The sequence below is a fragment of the Ammospiza caudacuta genome, chromosome 6 (genome assembly GCF_027887145.1).
Source record: "Ammospiza caudacuta isolate bAmmCau1 chromosome 6, bAmmCau1.pri, whole genome shotgun sequence".
NCBI classification, from domain to species: domain Eukaryota; kingdom Metazoa; phylum Chordata; class Aves; order Passeriformes; family Passerellidae; genus Ammospiza; species Ammospiza caudacuta.
Window position 1 is genome coordinate 11281216 of NC_080598.1, and position 17982 is coordinate 11299197.

At 38.8% G+C, this 17982-nt stretch overlaps 1 protein-coding gene across 1 annotated transcript in view; it reads left to right on the top strand.

Moving 5' to 3' along the window:
* Positions 1-17982, top strand: part of PPFIA1 (PTPRF interacting protein alpha 1) — a 53317-nt gene that overhangs the window by 31712 nt on the left and 3623 nt on the right. Inside the window, exons 17-26 of the mRNA XM_058807951.1 lie at positions 2782-2933; positions 3537-3709; positions 3833-3926; positions 9837-9918; positions 10027-10227; positions 12976-13151; positions 13235-13332; positions 14248-14423; positions 14925-14993; positions 16419-16584. Coding sequence (XP_058663934.1) covers positions 2782-2933; positions 3537-3709; positions 3833-3926; positions 9837-9918; positions 10027-10227; positions 12976-13151; positions 13235-13332; positions 14248-14423; positions 14925-14993; positions 16419-16584 — 1387 coding nt within the window. The remainder of the gene's footprint in view (positions 1-2781; positions 2934-3536; positions 3710-3832; positions 3927-9836; positions 9919-10026; positions 10228-12975; positions 13152-13234; positions 13333-14247; positions 14424-14924; positions 14994-16418; positions 16585-17982) is intronic.

Genomic DNA, 17982 nt, shown 5'->3' on the forward strand with positions numbered 1-17982 from the left:
GTCCTGTTTTAAGCTATTAAAGCCTGATAGGTAAAGGAAATACCTGTTAGACCTTGTGGTTGATAAAGTAGTTTAGTCTTAGGTGTTGAGAGAGTAGAGAAAGATGTTTTCCTTCTTTTGACATTCCTATGACTGCTGAGGAAGATTAATCCTTCTAGGAGCTGTTTTATGCATGTAAACACATCTGTAAAATTAAGATACAAATCTCCCCCCTTCTTGTTTTATATAAATGTTAAATAAAACGAACAGTTAAAACCAAGTATTTCAGCTAGGTAGTTTTGCTGACGTCATAAAATTAATGTGCACATACACCAAGAAGTATTTTTTCATAAAAGGGAATAATTTTGCCTTCTTTGCATTAAAATAAAAATAATTGTACTAGCTCTAGCCATATGTCTATGGGCAAGCAGTCTTCTAAAACAAAAAACTATCAAAATTCAGATTGTGAAGTGTTTCATCTTCGAACATTTCACAATTATTAGTTAAGCTAAATACTTCTCATGCAGAAAACCATATACAAATTTAAGTAGCTCTTTTCCCCAAAACTAGATCAGGAGAATTGTGTCTGGTCTGAAATCCAATGCAATTGAAGAAAGTGAACTGTAATTAAGTTCCCTTTAGGTCCTAATTGTGCATTGAAGTCACTTGATCTGGTGTTTGTGCTGTATTTGATGAGTTTTGTACCTGGCAATGATTTGCGAAAGCTTGAAATCAAGAATTAGAGAACAAGAGCTTTCTAGAAACTTTAGGAAGAGCTATCATGGATTATTAGACTGAGTTCTGCCATGTCTTCCAACGTTTTAAAAGAGAGTTGCATTAGGTTTTGATCATGTAGGCAAATTAGTTTAATGCCAGTGGTTATGCAGCTCAGTCAGTTGAAAGCCCCTCATGATTAAAAAGCATCAACATGATAAATGGTGAAGCCTACAGCTCTCTTGAGCAGTCCTTGTGGGCAGTTCATTCCATGTGGTGAACACTTTCATTTTTATGCTCATCAGATTTAATGGATGAAAGATCCAGTAATGGTAAAATGAGTCTGCAGTGCCTTGTCAAGAACTTGAGGAGGAACTAGATCATCCTTAAAAGTCCCTTCTGTGATTCAGTGAACTTATGGTTTAGTAATGTAGTACTCTACAGTCAGATTGAACAAAACTTTCCATATTAATGCTGCAAAATTTACATGTATTCTAAATAAAAAACAATTAAATGTTATCCTTTGTGGGAGGGGAAACAACATCTCTCCCCGCTGTCCCACTTCAAAGGGGACCAACTTTATTTTTGGTTACAGGCTTTTTAAATAATGAGAGCTATTAAACAAATTATCTAAATTTAACTTTTGTCAGCATCAGTCTGAATAAGCTGTTTGTGTAACTCTTGCTCTGTGCACTGGCAGAGGTGAGCACTCCCTGGGGAGTGAGCTACAGTGGATGGAGGATAAAATAAAAGTGGTGGTGAATTCCTGCTCAAACATTCCAGCACTGGAAAGCTGGAAAAAGAACAGAATTCTGTTACTGTATAGAAATTGGCTATTGTTGGCACTCTTTGACATTATTAAAGTCTTGGCTGCTTTTTGTGCAGTGTAGGAAACAGCTGCAGGAATCCCAGGGTTGTGAGGAGGGATGAGTGCAGATGATTTATTAAGGCTCCTATAGCTGACCTGGAGGTTCAAAGCAAGTTCTCACCTTTTCAAAGCAACACCTTGCAACCCCCACACTTTACTGGGGTTTTTTGCTGCACATATTTTGTGCTAACACACATCTCTGGTACTTTTGTAGATAACCAACTAAGTGTTTATTTTTTGCTTCCTTTTCCTCACTTCAGGGATACATTTACTAATCTGTGATTTAAGGAGTACTTCATACCCAGTATCTCTCTGTGCCATTGTTGTAATTGTTATTGATATTCTCCCCAAGGTGTTTTGTCTGTACTAGTTGTCTTAGTCTGTGCTACAGTTTACAATAAATACAGCTTTTCCAAATTTCTTTTCTTTGCATGCATCTGTCAGCCTAGTGATTTAAGGAAACACCGTAGAAAGGTAAAAATCTTTAGTTTATTTCATGGTGTGCCCCTCCATCTCCCTCCCTGTCCCCAAACTCATTAGTGGATAACAGGAACATAAAGCATTTGCAGGGTAGCTCTGAAACAAAACAAGATTATGGTTTATCATTTTAGCCTAAGTGTGGGTTTGTTTTGTGGGTTTTTGTGTTTGTTTGCCTGTTTTTGCTGGTGTGGAGGACTGCTGTGCTGCTTTCTGTTTGCAATCACTGCTTTGTAGTCTTCATGCATCAGTGCTGAATTTTAAAAGCTGTCAGTGCACACAGAAGTTAGTCTTTCTGTTACTCAAACTTTTGTAGCCACAGGTGTGTAGAAACTGACTTCACAGAGTCAATGATCTTGCTAATAATTCTTTCCACAGGTCTCTTTAGTTTTTCTGTCTTTGCACTTGCTTGAACTGGGGACAGGTATATTTATTTTATGGTGCTGAACTGGGGACAGGTATATTCATTTTATGGTGCTGAAGGCATTACTTTAGTTCTTAGCCCTATAAATGAATAAGAGATAAGTGCTACTTTCTCATTTCATGAATTTAGTAATTTGTCACTGAAGGTAACAAGAAATTCAGAAAGAAATCAAGCAAAAAATAGGCAACTGCAGAATGGTAAGGGCAAGAGTGATCCTTTGGCACTAAAATAAGATTCTTCCTTTCACTGTTTTGTGTAGTGTTGGTATTGCCTTCATGTTTTGGCATTGCCCCTGAAGTTTTCCTTCCTTTCCCATCAGTCTCCAGCTTCCAGAGAAGAGGTACGAGATGACAAAACCACCATAAAATGTGAGACATCGCCGCCTTCCTCACCCCGCTCCTTGCGCCTGGACAGAGTCCAGAAGGGAGCTCTGCACACTGTGAGCCACGAAGATATCAGGGACATCAGGAAGTAAGTGAGCTGGGAATCACTCACACCTACCAGCAATTCAGTGTTCCAGCATCAGGGTAAAACCCCAAACTGCAGAGCTGTTCAGCCTGTAGGATTTTAGTCTGAGTGTTCAAGTGTTTCTCAAAGTCAGGAGTGTGAACACATAAATGGGTGACTGTTACATAAACGTTAGGAATGTAGATTTTGCTAATGCTTGGAAGTGGCTTCATGGGAATACTTTTGGTACTCAAAGTCTGTATTAAGTCATCTTCATGCTTGGGATATGAAAAATGTAACTGTTAACTCTTGAAGTGTTTATTTAGCTATAAATTGAGAAGTAACTTGCAAAATTGCCACTTTGATTGACAGATCTTTTCAAAGTACTCTTTTCAAAGTACCTAAGTATCTGAGATGGATTCCACTCAAGTATTTTGAATTTTGTCTGCCCCTTTCAGCCAAGAACTTGTGCCATCAACATTTCTTTTCATAATTCATAAAATTAAATTAAATTAAATGTCTTTAGTGAGCTACTGAACTTCTATTAACTTGCACAGAACCCTGAACTTATCTGTGATGAATTTGCTGTACATGGGCTCCTTTATGATTTTTTTTTTTTGGGTACAGTTCAACAGGTTCACAAGATGGCCAAACCAGTAATCCCAGTAGCAGTAACAGCAGCCAAGATTCCCTTCACAAAGCCCCCAAAAAGAAGGGGATCAAATCCTCCATTGGCCGCCTGTTTGGCAAGAAGGAAAAGGGACGACCTGGACAGGGAAGCAAGGAAGCTCTGGGACAAGGTTGGTTTGCTTTTTCTTACACAGTCAGAGAGATGGCCCTGGGGCTTGTGTTTTACACATTCCTGATCAGTAATATTACAAAGCATTAAATTGAGAGTGACTTGAGTTTGGGGTTTTTCATAGGTGGCCTGGGAGAAGCAGATGGTTCCTCTCAGGATGCATTAGGCCTCAGCAAACTTGGAGGTCAGGCAGAGAAAAACAGGAAAATGCAGAAAAAGTAAGTTATCAAATATTTTTAAGACTGTGTTATTCGTGTGTTGCTTTGTTTAAAAATGCTGTGGTTTTATTTTTTAGTTTGGTTTTGGGGGATTTTTGCCTAATATGATGCTATGGCTAATAAGCCTCTGTAGATCTTATCTTTTTTTTACTATTTTTCCAGAACATTAATAGCAGCATAGGTCATGGTAAATTTGAAAGGAATTTAAGCTGAAAACTTACAATTGGACTGCTGTAATGAAGAAATTTGGAGATAGAAGTGGACTCTTAACAAATTCCCCCTAAATTTATTATATTTCATACCTGCATTGGGAGGTATTAAATGTAATAAATTATAAATACCTTTAATTCATATGGGAGATTTCCCAAAGTTGTCCTTGGCTGTTTTTTGCTCCAGATTGTGGAGGAAGGGAAGCACAAGATGCTGTGGGCAGACATCCTTCCCTGTGTATGAATTTGCCAGCTCCTTTCTCTCTCCCTTTGTATTGCAGCTGCGGGCAACTTCTCTCTTCACTAATATTTTCACTTCTGTTTAAGATTGTCTGTTGAAATCTTTTTCTTTGCACCACATTGCCCTGGTTTCTTCAATTTTTTTTTTAATCAGTTGTGAATATTTCCTTTTTTATGGCACCTTGTATGCAGTTACCCTTTCCTAGTCAAGAGAATTTTTTCACTCTATCCCAGAAAACCTTTAGTTGGCTGCTCACCTTTGGAGTTTCTGTTTGCATGCTTTGTTGTTTCCAGACTTGAAACAGATGAAGCAAAGACTAATCATAGGTGAAAAAGAGACTAATCATAGGTGAAAAAGAGATATTGCTACGGGTAGAAATTCTGACTTGATGCTTATATGGGAATACAGGAAACACTCAAATAAGTAGGATCAGGCATTCCTTGCATTTTTTCTTTCAATGCTGAGCCATATACCTTAAACTTCTGCTGCTTCTGTTCAGCTGTGAAAAAACTGATGAAGGTCAGACTTTCCTTGCTTTCTGAAGACAGACAGTAAATGTTGAAAAGCAAGGGTGCTAATTTTCCCTTTGAGAGGGATTTCTTGCAGTACCTAAGTTCTATTAACTAATAAGAATAATGCCTGGTGGCTGCTAATGAAAACCAGCAGTGTGTTGGTTTGAAAATTCAGAATGGAATGTGGGTTTGTTTGGATAACAGAAAGCTCAGCTGTTTTTCTTCAGACTGCTGCTCTGAAGGCAATCATATATTATTATGATCTGGTATTTTCCCTTTTCTACAGTGCTTTAAAGTCATACCACATCTTGGTTGAATAAATAGTTTTAGTCTGGTCATATCTAAGGAGTGGTAAGGTCTGTTCTTTGAGCAATATAGGTATTTCTCAATACCAGCCACAAGTTTCATTCTCAAGTGAAATAATCCATACTGTCTTGCTTTAAGAAATGCAAGAAGTGCAGTTGCAGATAAATCATGGCTTTCCTTGTAAACATTCTGCTTTTCAAAAATGTGCTGGTATTACTTAAAGTATAATTTATGGCTGCGTGTTGCAGATTGCTTAAAAGGCAGCTGTCTCTATGAAACAAATGAAAACTTTTAGTTTGGAATTGCCTTCTTAGCTCTTCCAAAGCCCCTCTCCATCTCTTCCACAGCCCAGTTAGGTACTGGAAGGGGCTTTAAGGTCTCCCTGGAACCTTCTGTTTTCTACCACTCAATGAAATTAAAACAATCTAGATCTATCATTTGAACAATCCCAAGTAAGATGCTGTCATGCCATTGTTCAGAATCCTGAGGGGTGTTCTGAACATGGGAAGCAATATTATCACAAGGGGTCAAAGATCCCTTGCTGCCTCCTTGAGATGCTCCTTATCAAAAAGAAAAAGTGGCAGAGCTGCTCTGAATTGCTTTTCACTCTGATATTGGAGGAGGGTGGGTTAAAACACATTCTGCCTGGCTGTTTGCTTACAAAACCTTGTATTCAGCAAAAAGAATTCCAGCTACCTGAATGCTTGGAACAACAAGAGCTCATTCTATTTATAGCTGTCTCTAATCCCTATTTGCTCATTTATCTTTCTGATTTCTGCTTGCATGTGCACAAACAGGCTGAGGGCAGTGTTCATTGTCTGCTAACAAAAATGTATTTATAGTTACAGAATTAAATTACAGTACACATTATTTGTCTGGTTTTGTATGCCTTTGAGTTCAGTTTAATCCTAGTTTTATATTTGTTTTTCATTATTTTATTTTCCTTTTGTTTACCATTTGATGTGGTAGTGCAAAATCAGGGTAAGTTTGTATTTGTTTTTATTTAGGATTGTTGTGCAAGTATGATAAAACTAGTTTGGATTTTTTAGCAATATATTAAAACCTTTATCCTTTCTTCAAAAAAGTCTCATCATGAGAGGAAATACTAGATTCAAAAGAATATATTATGAAAATGTGTTGCTGAAATAAATCCAGTGTCACCTAGTTCAGTGTGAAAGCTAGTTTGTGTCTTGTCTAAATCTGCATGGTGTGAGCTTTTACAGTAATATTAAACCCTCTTAGATTAGTTTTGTAATCTGGGATTTGAAAGCTGTTTAGCAATAGTAGGTATTTGTGTTTCCAAGGTAGATGTATTTCTGTAAAAGTGTTGTTTGGTGTTTACTAAACCCAAGTGGTTGATAGTGCTGTGTTCATCTCCTGTGTGAGCTGTGGTAGTGACAGTGTTTGCCACAACTGTGTTTGTGCTTTTCTGGCTACAGCACCAGCTTAGTACTGTATTCACCAAAAAGGAAGGCAACCCTAAATTTAAGAGAACTCTCACACACAAAGCACTTACTGCATCCCTGAACTCAGTCTGGAATAGGGATATTAACTTTCCCCTGATGCTCTGCCTATTTCCATCTCATGTTTTACAACTGTTGCTTCTCAGTTTTTACACCCTGAAGCTCTGTCACTTCCATCACTATCACTCTCTTCCCCACACTGCAGTGTTTACTGTTTCTGAACTTCTTCCAAATCAGTCCTCTTCAGTTCTGTCCAAGAAATCTGGGATGCAGCATCCCCCTCTGGCTTTGACTCTGCATGTATCCATTTCCATGCTGTCCCAATCCAGTGGCCAGGTGATCCAGGCTGCTTTATTTTCCCTGTGGGGTGAGCATGTGCTCCCCTGCCAGGAGCCCTTCTGAGCACAGCTACTTCACACAGTCTGTGCACTCTCTGCTGCCCCAGGCACCACCTGCAGCTTTGCCATCATTTCTCACTCCCTGTGACCACAGCTTTTGTCCTCCCAGCTGCTGTGAGATGCCTCTGGAATGTGTCTTAACAGTGAGCCTTCCCCCCTTGCAGCAGCATGTTTGGGCTCCTGTTCCAAGGGAAGCTCAGCCAGGTTTTTTATTAAGTCTCCAGACATCTCTCCCTTGGTTTTGTCACCCAGGAGTTATTCCAGTAGCCAGCTACTCTTTTGGCTCTCTTTTATCCCTCACAGAGCCAGGTTTGTACCAGCTGTTAACGCTGCTGACACCACTGCAATATTTTTTTCCTCACAAAGATTCTGGATTTGGCTCCTATTTCCTAACTGGTGTAAATAATGGTTGGGCTGTGAGACTCAGTTGTGATCTCTCAGGGATCTATCTGATCACATTTTACTGGAATGCAGTGAGTGTCTTGAAGTTTGAAGGGAGTAGTGGGAAAAGAGAACGTCTCTGCTGTAGGAAGAAAACATCAGTGCATCATTTGCAGATGAAACAGCAGCTGCTTCTGAATCTTCCTATGAGATGTTTTGTGCCTGGGCTACATCTTGAGCTTTGGGGTTAAGGATTTCCTGTGCAAGCAAATTTTTAATCTCTCACTGCATATGAACAAATTCTGCAATTAATTTTCCGCTTCATGGTTGCTTTCCTCTTGGATCCATTGAATAATTTCTGCATAAACTCAGCTAATAAACATTTTTTCTTTGTTTGTTTTTATTTTTATGTGTTTTCTTCCATCACACAATTATTTTCTTCCTACATTACCACCATGAGTTTCAAGTTGGCATCATAACCTCTCCTTAAATTTTTAATGTATTCCTTGTATTTTGCTTCAAAGGATTCACTGTTTCATGGTTACCATGGAGTATACAATGAGACTTACAGAGCTACCAGAAATGACACTGATATTCTCTGAACTCCACACAATACAACCACCAAAAAGGAAGGCCTAGACACCAATTTAGAAGCTAAAGTATTTGAAGAAACTTTGTGTTCCTTTCTGGCAAATACAGTATTAAGCACTTTATTCTGTTCTTACCAAACAGTGTTTCATATGATCTTATAAATTTATTTTTCTAATTTTTAAATCTTAAACAACAAAGAGAAGCAGAACAAAATGTGTTCAGGGCTAATTAATTGTAGAGTGAATGTAACGTATTCCACAGTAGCAGGGAAATAGCTGATCCTTTATTCCACATTCAGAAATATGTGTCTTTTTGAAAAGTACAAATATGTCTAAGCTTTTATAGTCTTTTTTGGTAGGGAAATTGAGCTGCTGACTGCTGAACACTGTTCCACCTTAATGGATGGATCCCAAAATGGTACCTGAATGATTATTTGTAACCAGTTGTCTGGCCGTGCCTTCCTTCCTCCCCCTTTCCCATTCCTGGGAAGCACATTTAATTAGCACAAATTACTGGGAGGTTCTCCCAGAGCAATAGGAATTTATTGGTGTGCAGGTGATAAAGCAGTTGCTAGTATATTTATTGCTTCATTATTTCTTTTTAATATTTAGTTACCTCCCAATATAACATGAGGATCCCAAATATGTCTAAAAGAGCTGAATGCTGCATTTCCATTTTGTAGGAGTAGCAAAACAGCTCCTTGTCTGTCAGTAATCACTCTTCAAGGTGCCTTGTATATTTTAATACCTATAACTTCTAAAACTGTTATTACCTTAGATCTCTCCAGTGAGACAGTTCAAAAGGCAAGGAGATTTTAATTGATTGAAATAGTGAGAAAATGGTAAATACATAATGCAAGGTCTTGACTCAGTAATATTGCTGCATATCTTAATTCTACACTTGCAGGCATGAATAAAGAACAGTAAAATCAGTCTAATTAGGTGCAGTTGTTTTTTCACATTTTCAAAGGAGAATGAGTGGAGATTTAACCATATATAACTGGCTTTCAAGGGCAGTGTAAAAATGCTTTTTTTAGGCTTTCTCCATGTTTTTAGCCAGGCATATCCAAGCAGCATTGCATACTTATACCCACAGTGCTAGTTTTTGTCCTTTGGTTTATTAAACATTTTTGGCAGCTATTTATAGGGACCTTGTGAGCTTCCATTGTCTCTGGGAGCTGAATTGTCGATATGAAACTTCAGGCGCTTCTGTTTCAGCACAACAAAGGAAATGGTGTCATCAGGGGAGATGAAAGCTGAGTTTCAGTACACAGCCTGTCAGGATAGAATTGCCAAACACAACTCTGGTTGTGTGAAGCTGTGCCAGACGTTCTGACAGGCTGATGTTCACCAGTGGAATGGTCACTGTCCCAGTGTCCAGCCCTGACAGCTTGATGGACAGGCGTGTCGGATGTGCTCATGTGTGGCCACAGGTTTCAAATCTGCACATGCTGAGGAGAAATGACTGCTTTGGTTCAGCTTTGCTGGGCAGAAAACTGAGCAGCTGAGAATCTGCCTGCCAAATAAGCCTGACATCTTCACTTTGGGCTGGAAGTGTCAGTAGTGACTTCAGAAACTGGGTTCTGAAAGGCAAGATCTACATCTCTGCTGCTCTCAGATTTCCTGCCCAGCTCAGCTTTCATCCCTACATAGTCCCTGTACATGTGCTGTACCTGCCTGAGGAGGTGTGTCATATAAGGCTGGCTGGGAAAGGAATGAGTTAATTATTGGAAAGAAGATAGTGAAGTGAATGCAGTGCTGGAATTGTAGCATCCATTATTATAACTAATGACTGTTTCTGTAATTGTAGGCACGAGTTGCTGGAGGAAGCCAGAAGACAAGGTTTGCCTTTTGCACAGTGGGATGGGCCCACTGTGGTGGTGTGGCTGGAGGTGAGTGCTCCTCCCAAAATGAATAAAAAGCCCCCTCAATGTAAAGCCTGTGTGGGTTTGGAGGCAGGAATGTTTTCCACATCCTGTTTACTTCCCTGTGTGTTGCAGCTGTGGGTGGGGATGCCAGCCTGGTACGTGGCTGCCTGCCGAGCCAATGTGAAGAGCGGTGCTATCATGTCAGCGCTGTCTGACACGGAAATCCAGCGGGAAATCGGCATCAGCAATCCCCTGCACAGGCTCAAGCTCCGCCTGGCCATCCAGGAAATCATGTCCCTAACCAGCCCCTCTGCCCCTCCCACCTCAAGGACGGTAAGGAAACGTACTTGTGCACAATAAACAGCTAGAATTTCCCCATGCTTGACTGTAAACTTAGAACTGAACTTGTATTAAGAATTTCTGGAAAGGAACACTTTATTTAAATATAGGCTGTTCCTTCCTTTCATGGAAATTAACTAAAGGGATAGCTGCAATTTACTTTCTTGAGGAACAGAGAAGTTTATTTCAGTCTAAGTATGTAATGCAAAGTATTTAGAGTATGTGTTATTTTGGCCTCCAGAGAATTTAAAATACAGCTGAAGTCTACAAGTGTGTACAGAAATTTGTAGGCTAGTCGGAGGCTCTTTTAATGTAGCTGTAAAGCCATTAACTCCAAATAATGCAGACTACGTGATCTAGGAGGCACCTGTCTCTCTCTAGTAAATTTAGGCACTTAGTGGGAATTTTCTCTTCTGAGTCTGCCTGCTCTGCAGTCTAAAGTTATTCCTGGGGCTATGTGCTAGGCTACAAATGTATTTTTCGGTTTAGAGCAGAGCTGAGTGTTTACCCATTAATGAAATCCTGTCAGCTGTTTCTGCTGCTCAGTTTTGTTAATATCTGTGAAGGAAGTTGATCCCTGTGAGTAGGCTTTTATTGCATGCCATGACTGTCAGTAGCTGTAGCTGACCTAGAGACCATTGCTTTGCCCATGCCTGCTCCTTACATGTACCGATTGCTTATCTGTTCTGCAACCTCTCCTCTTTGTTACTGCTTTCCTTTCACTGGATGGGATTGATTCCCTGTGGGCTCATGTTAGACCACGGGAAATGTCTGGGTAACACATGAAGAGATGGAAAATCTTACAGCCACACAACAAACGGTTAGTTTACAGTGTTGCCACTTCTCTTCCTTAGAGTGCTTTTTCCACTTCTTGAACATTTGAATCAAGTACCTTTTGGTCTTTTTTTTTCTTTTTTCTTTTTTTTGTTTCCTTCAAATTAATGCGCTAAAATTCTGGATCATTGCTTCTTCTAACTATTAACCTTGCAATCTGCATCTTGATAGCTTTTTTCCCAGAAGGGAGGAAGAAAAAATCAATGTTGATAAGATTGTAAACAAAACTCTAATCTGTAAAATGGAGCTCTGACTTGATTGACAAATAGACAAATTGAAATATTGGTGCAGAAATTTCTTCTCTCCAGAGAACTTAATCAGTAGATGGGGTTTGCAACTTCTCATAAGTGCCTTGTGTATAATTTTTTACATTGCATGATGCTTGGTTTATCTAGATTTTTTTGGTATGCAGTAGATTTAGAGTCTTGCAGTGCACCATTAACTTTGACCTCCTTACTAAACTTAACCACTAATATGTGTGTGTTCTTTTGCTTTCCTAACCACCTAACAGGAAGATGAGGAGGGAAGCTGGGCTCAGGTTGGAAACTTTATCTCATATTACAGACTGTATGTAAACTGTCACAATCATTAGAGCATGAAAGAATCTGTTTTTCCTTTAGGCCAGCATCTTTTAATGATTCTGGGTGTGACCTGGGGATTGGGAGAGGGGGAAACTGCAGCCTTATCTCTCTACAATGCACACTTGGGAAATACATGTGATTTAAATATTTTAATGTTTTGGTTGGGGGTAGCTCTCTGAGGAAGCCAGAATTCCAAGAGGAATATCTGCTCTGTGTAAAATGTCCCTGTCCAACCCAGCCACCATCCCAGGTGTGCCACAAGGTACCCTGGGCCTGGATGGTTAAGTAGATTTCTATGCACTTATTCTGTAATTCCCCTTGACTGATTGTTTTGCCTTAAAGTGGTGGCAAATCCTTAATTGTATTCTCAGACATTGATGTAGCTGAGTATGTATACAGGGATAGAAAGGTAACTTGGGATTTACCCATGATCCATATCTTTGCACAGTGTGGACTCTTCTTTCTTGGCTGCTCTCCAGCTTAAAGCTGGTTTAAGTCCCAGTAACTACATCTCAGCTACTCATTTGTTGATTGTCAGTGATAACAAGTCCAGAGTAAGGAGCTCTTTCACTTGGCTTGGAGAGGTGCATTTCCTTGTGGCCTTGCTCCTTTCTGGAAGGTGCTTCCTTTAGAGGAGAAATAAAACTTTTGCCTTTTAACAGAAAAATCTGAATTATTATGCTTTTGAAAAAAGGAGCTCCCTGGTTTTGTTGCCCAAGGAGTGATTAGATGTATGATTACAAACTCTTATTTTTATAGATGTTTTCTCTAAAAAAATGCCTGGTGATTTGCAGATCAAAACTGTAATGAGAAAAATCTCTTTTAGGATAAAGACTAGCATTTAGAATGGCTTGTTCTTTGGTAACAGGGTTTTATCAGTTTCTGAAAACAGCTAACTGTATATAAAAAGGCCCGCAGTTATTTTTCTGATATGTTTTCTTTATAAAGTCACCAGAAAAATAAGATTCCCCCTAGTTTTCAAGGGCGAGAGTATTTACAACATCTCAACACAATGAAATTCTATGGCTTTTGCTGTCCAACCATGTAGATTAGTCTTTCTTTAAAATTTTATTAGCTCTTGCATATTTTGTCATGCCATTTCTTGATATAAATTGAGGCAGTTTTACTTGCTGATGTGAATATCTGCACTTGCTTTTCTCCATGAGGATGACTTCTTTGGAAAACACACACGTAGTATTCAGTATTCTGATGTGCTTATCTTTACAGGCTAAGAATCAAATAAGCAATTTCTTTAAACTGTGCTGTCTAAAACAGCTTTTCTTTTCTCATGTCAATAAGCATGTCCCTTAATTTTTTTTCAAACCAGACACTAGCCTATGGTGACATGAACCACGAGTGGATTGGCAATGAGTGGCTGCCAAGCCTGGGGCTCCCTCAGTACCGCAGCTACTTCATGGAATGTCTGGTGGATGCTCGCATGCTGGACCACTTAACCAAGAAAGACCTGCGTGGGCAGCTGAAAATGGTGGACAGCTTTCACAGGTAACGAGGCTGAAGATGGAGACCTCACCCACAGTTAAGTGATTCCATTATCTCTAAATATTTTTTTTCTCTGCTCCAAACAGGAACAGTTTTCAGTGTGGAATTATGTGCCTCCGAAGACTGAATTATGATCGAAAAGAACTGGAAAGAAAAAGAGAAGAAAGCCAGAATGAAATTAAGGGTTAGTGCATTGTCCTCACCTCAGTCTGATTCTGCCATGTTTTCACTGATCAGCCTCAAAGATCCATAAACAAAGAACAGGCTTTAGAGGGTGGAACCATTTATAAAATAACAAGTGTTAAATGCACAAGGCGTGTCTAGATGTAGGCCCTGAATGATAAACCACATCATTAAATCACTTACTTATGCTACAAATGTGAACATTTTGGAAACTCATACTGCTCTGAAGTTTGAAATGAAATGTTTTAGGAGAATGAGAGTTAAGAACATGTTTGGGGAGGGATGTCCTTATTTTCTTCTTTTCCCCCTGTTTTGACATAACTTTACATCTGCATAATTTTATTGTTGCTTGTGGTTAGTAAATTTTATTGCCCAGCAGTTGATGAAAAAATATCCAAGTGACTTAGGTAATTGTATCTTCCAGATTCATGATGATTCTGGTACAAGAGAGAAGGAGTAAGAGAAAGTAGGGTGGGAATTCATGATTTTCCAAGATTTGCTGTAGTAATTTTGTTCCCTGCTTAATATCAGAAGCATTTTCTGATATCCGAGTCTAAAATCTTGCTTAGAAGGTTCTGTCCCTGCTCTTTCCCTTTCCTTTCAAATCATGGATAACCTTTTGGTGGTTAACTTGGTAATTGTGCCTGAGATCATTCCCAGGAGTCACAACTGATTGGCAGCAAGCAAGCCAGGGTTGTGGCTGGTGTGTTGTTTTTCACCTCCCAAATGGAATGGGTGCATCTCTTGCATATAGAGAATTGCTCCTTGGAATATTTAAGTTATGGTGTGAAATGTCTTCCAGCAGACTTGTAATATGTTTACTTTCCACTTCAATCATCCAGTTCATGACTGTGGATGATTTGGCTCAAAGAAGAGGTGTTGTAATGAGTCTGGCACTATGTTTTTGCCTCCCCAGATGTCCTGGTGTGGAGCAATGAGAGGATGATCCAATGGGTGGTGTCCATTGGCCTTAAGGAATACGCCAATAACCTGCAGGAGAGCGGCGTTCACGGCGCGCTTGTGGCCTTAGATGAATCCTTTGATTACAATGCATTGGCTCTCCTGCTGCAAATCCCCACTCAAAACACACAGGTAACCAAGGATGAGGCACCTTAGGCCTCCTAGGAAGGTTAAAAATGGATGCAAAGTTGTCCATTGTCACACGCGACAAAAACTTAAAATCATGCTTTTCTGATGGTTTTCTAGTTGTTAATAACAATTCTTATTGATAAATTTGCTTGGGAAAAAAATTGCTTGAATATTTTCTTCACAGCCCATCTTCACAACAATAGTGTGAAACTCATCATTTTTGTTTGCCAGTTTTTACTCTGAAATAATTAAGTTAGAGGCAGAGTCATGAACTTTCATATCACAAATAGAGGACAGCTGTTAAGTTTTCCTTAAATTTTTAATAAGTTACAAATTAAATTGTAACTTTTCAAGTACTGACTTTTCAAGTATGAAGCATGTTTATTAATCTGATAAGAAAGCACTAAACAATTTGGGTCCTATTAAGTTTTTAAAATCATTATAAGTTACTAATTACTAATCTTTTGGAATCAACTTCCATTTCTTTCGTACCACAAACTTCAGGCTCGTGCTGTTCTGGAGAGGGAATTCAATAACCTCCTTGCTATGGGCACTGACAGAAGACTTGATGAAGTAAGTTACTTGAGTTGTTGACCCATTTTATGGTTCTGGAAACTTTATCAGAACTGCTCAGTGAAAGAATTTAGCCTGAACCTCTTCAAGCTTTTGACAGAACAATGACAGAAACTTTAATTTGAAACTCCTTGTCTCTGAGGGTTTCTAAATACAGCAGCGTTTTGTGTATTTTGGTAAGATGACTTTGAATATGAAAGTATTGGGAAGATTTGCAAGTTTGGTTTACTAGCCCGTCTAATAGCAGCACTTTGGGCTGAATCCTCTTGATCTAAAATATGTGAAAATTAGTGACCAGCATTGCAATGAGCAAGCTGTGATAGAGAAAGGCACTTTATCCTAAAGAGCAGTATTTCAAAGAGCTTTGAGTGCTTTCAAGAAATCTTCTGTTAATTGTGATTCATACTGGTGCAGAAGACCACCAGGTGTGTTTACACATCAAAGTAATTTTTGTTGGGCAGTCTGTGATTTTATTGTATAACTGCATTGAAATGAGTGTAAAACTAAGTGTGAAGCTATTCTGTGCACCAACATCATAGAGGAGAGAGTGTTTCATCTTTAACCTTTTAGGTTGCTCAGGTTCAAGCTGATGTTACTTCCCCAGGAGAGCCTTAATTAAGTCCATGCTGCTTCATCCTTGGTGCTGATGAGATTTGATGTGGTAGCACATGTAGGCAAAAGTGTTGCAGATTAAGGCTGAAGTGACAAAACCCTTCTGTGGTTAACCAGCTCAGGAAACCAGTCTCAGAAACATTGGTGCTGGGATGAGGAAGAGGACAGGGGAAGCTCCTGACAGCTCTGTTCCCTTGTGCATCTCTACCAAGGTTTTAACAACCCATCAGAAAGCATTGATGGTTTTCTAAAGTATTTTCCTTGGAGATTTCAAACTGCAAAAGGAGCTTTAAGGCAACAGATGTTTGCTCTGTTCTAGTAGCACAGGGCAGTTTGATCATGAAGATCTCTCCAAATAATGGAGACACTTATCTCCTAATTGTACAAGGGAATAAATCTGAGCATTGAAAGGATTTAGCTGGTTCTAAATGGGAAGCTGGCAAATGGAGCTGCCCAGTGGATACATTTGCATTGACACAATACATTCTCTACCAAAGATGTTTTTGGAAGTGTATTTAAATGTATTTACTAAGTGTAGCATTATGTTTCTGAGGTGGAAATATTGCTTGAAAGATGCAGATATATTAATGGGGGAAGGAAAATGCACTTGGGTAATTAAATTACATTTACCCAAGTGCTTAAGGAAAGCCTTGCTTGGCAATGCAGTATTTAATACACTTACTTTTTATTTCCTCACAATTGCCTTCTTCAGTGGTGATACATTTACTTAAGTTTGTCAGTAATCCTTTTAATGTCAGTAACAATCCCCAATAACACTTTTTGCACTGCTAATGTTGTTTGTCAATATGACAGGATGATGATAAGAGCTTTAGGAGAGCACCTTCGTGGAGAAAGAAGTTTAGACCAAAGGACATAAGAGGTTTAGCTGCTGGATCAGCAGAGACTCTTCCTGCAAATTTCAGAGTTACAACCTCAATGTCTTCACCCTCTATGCAGCCAAAGAAGATGCAGATTGATGGTATTGATTTTGTATAATTTTAAGCATGACATTCTTTATTTTTTGCCTGAAATTCCAGGGGAATTAAGTCCAAATGACCTTTTTGCTGCATAAAAGCATCTGCCTTGTGCATGGTTGTTTTTATAACACTGTATTTAACCATAGGGTGCTTTGTCATTTCAGGAAGCTGTACTAGAGGTGAAGTTTCTATTTTACATCACTGGAGTAACAAAATGAGAATCATAGCTAGAAATAAATGTAATTTAGGAAAGTAAAATGATAGCTTAGTAGGAGTCTTTTAATCACACAATGCAGAATTTTTGATTAGCAGCAATTAGACCAATATGAACCCCACTTCTGAAATGCAATAAAATGCATTCAAAAATGATGTGAGTAAACCCCCTCAGATAATTTTGAGATGAGTAAAACTTCAGTAACAGGTGCATTACCCCCCCTGCAGTGATCACTTCATTATTGACCAGATTTGAAATCACTGTTTTATTCATTGCTGTGTACTTAATGATCTTTGGGTATATGTGTTCACACACAGATATGAGTTAAAAAAAACCCAAACCAACAAAAGCAGACCCCAAAAATCCCCAATGGAATTGGAGGTTGATCACCTGTCACATGAGAGATCTTGTCTGTTTAAAAACTGTACCTGTAGCAACATAAGAACCAATTTTGGCTTGAATTTAGTTTACAAAAGATACACAGAAGCAAATATGAAATGTTTTTTTATTGGAACAGACAGAGTGAGAACACAATCTGTTAAAGTTGCCTCAGGTTCTGAAAACTCTTATTTATTCATAAAGCTCAAAAAACCAATTTTTGCATCTGATGCTACTGTCAGTATGCTCTTCTAAATTTTAGGTACTGTCACTAGCACAAAATATTTACCAAAATTCATGTGGAAAATTCTGTAAATGAAAGTAGATTAAGCCTTTACCATGTAAAACCACTTTCTTTTTGAAATATTAGATATTTACAAACTACATAAAGTAGTAAATAACTTAAAAAATCACCTTTGCCAATTTCTCTGTGCTAATTGGCAAGCAGATTTTTTTAGAATACATTTTGTTAGCCTATGGAGCAAGAAGTGGTTAATATACAAACTGTGAAATAAATTCTGCTTTTCTAACTTGTAACCTTAGAGTTGGGTGAGTACCAAAGCTGTAATCACCATTGCTGTGGAGGGGTTTTTTTTGTTTGGAAAACTAACATGCATGCTGTGTTCTGCATGTCTTCCCATGCTTCTTGGAATAGGCAGTGTATCAGGAACACAAAGATTGGATTCTGCCACAGTAAGGACCTACTCCTGTTAAAGCCTTCTCCTGGTGAGTAAAGCTGATAGGAATAACACTGAAGCAGCTATTTGTGCAATAAAGCAGCAGGGATTTTCCTACAGTGGTTTTACAC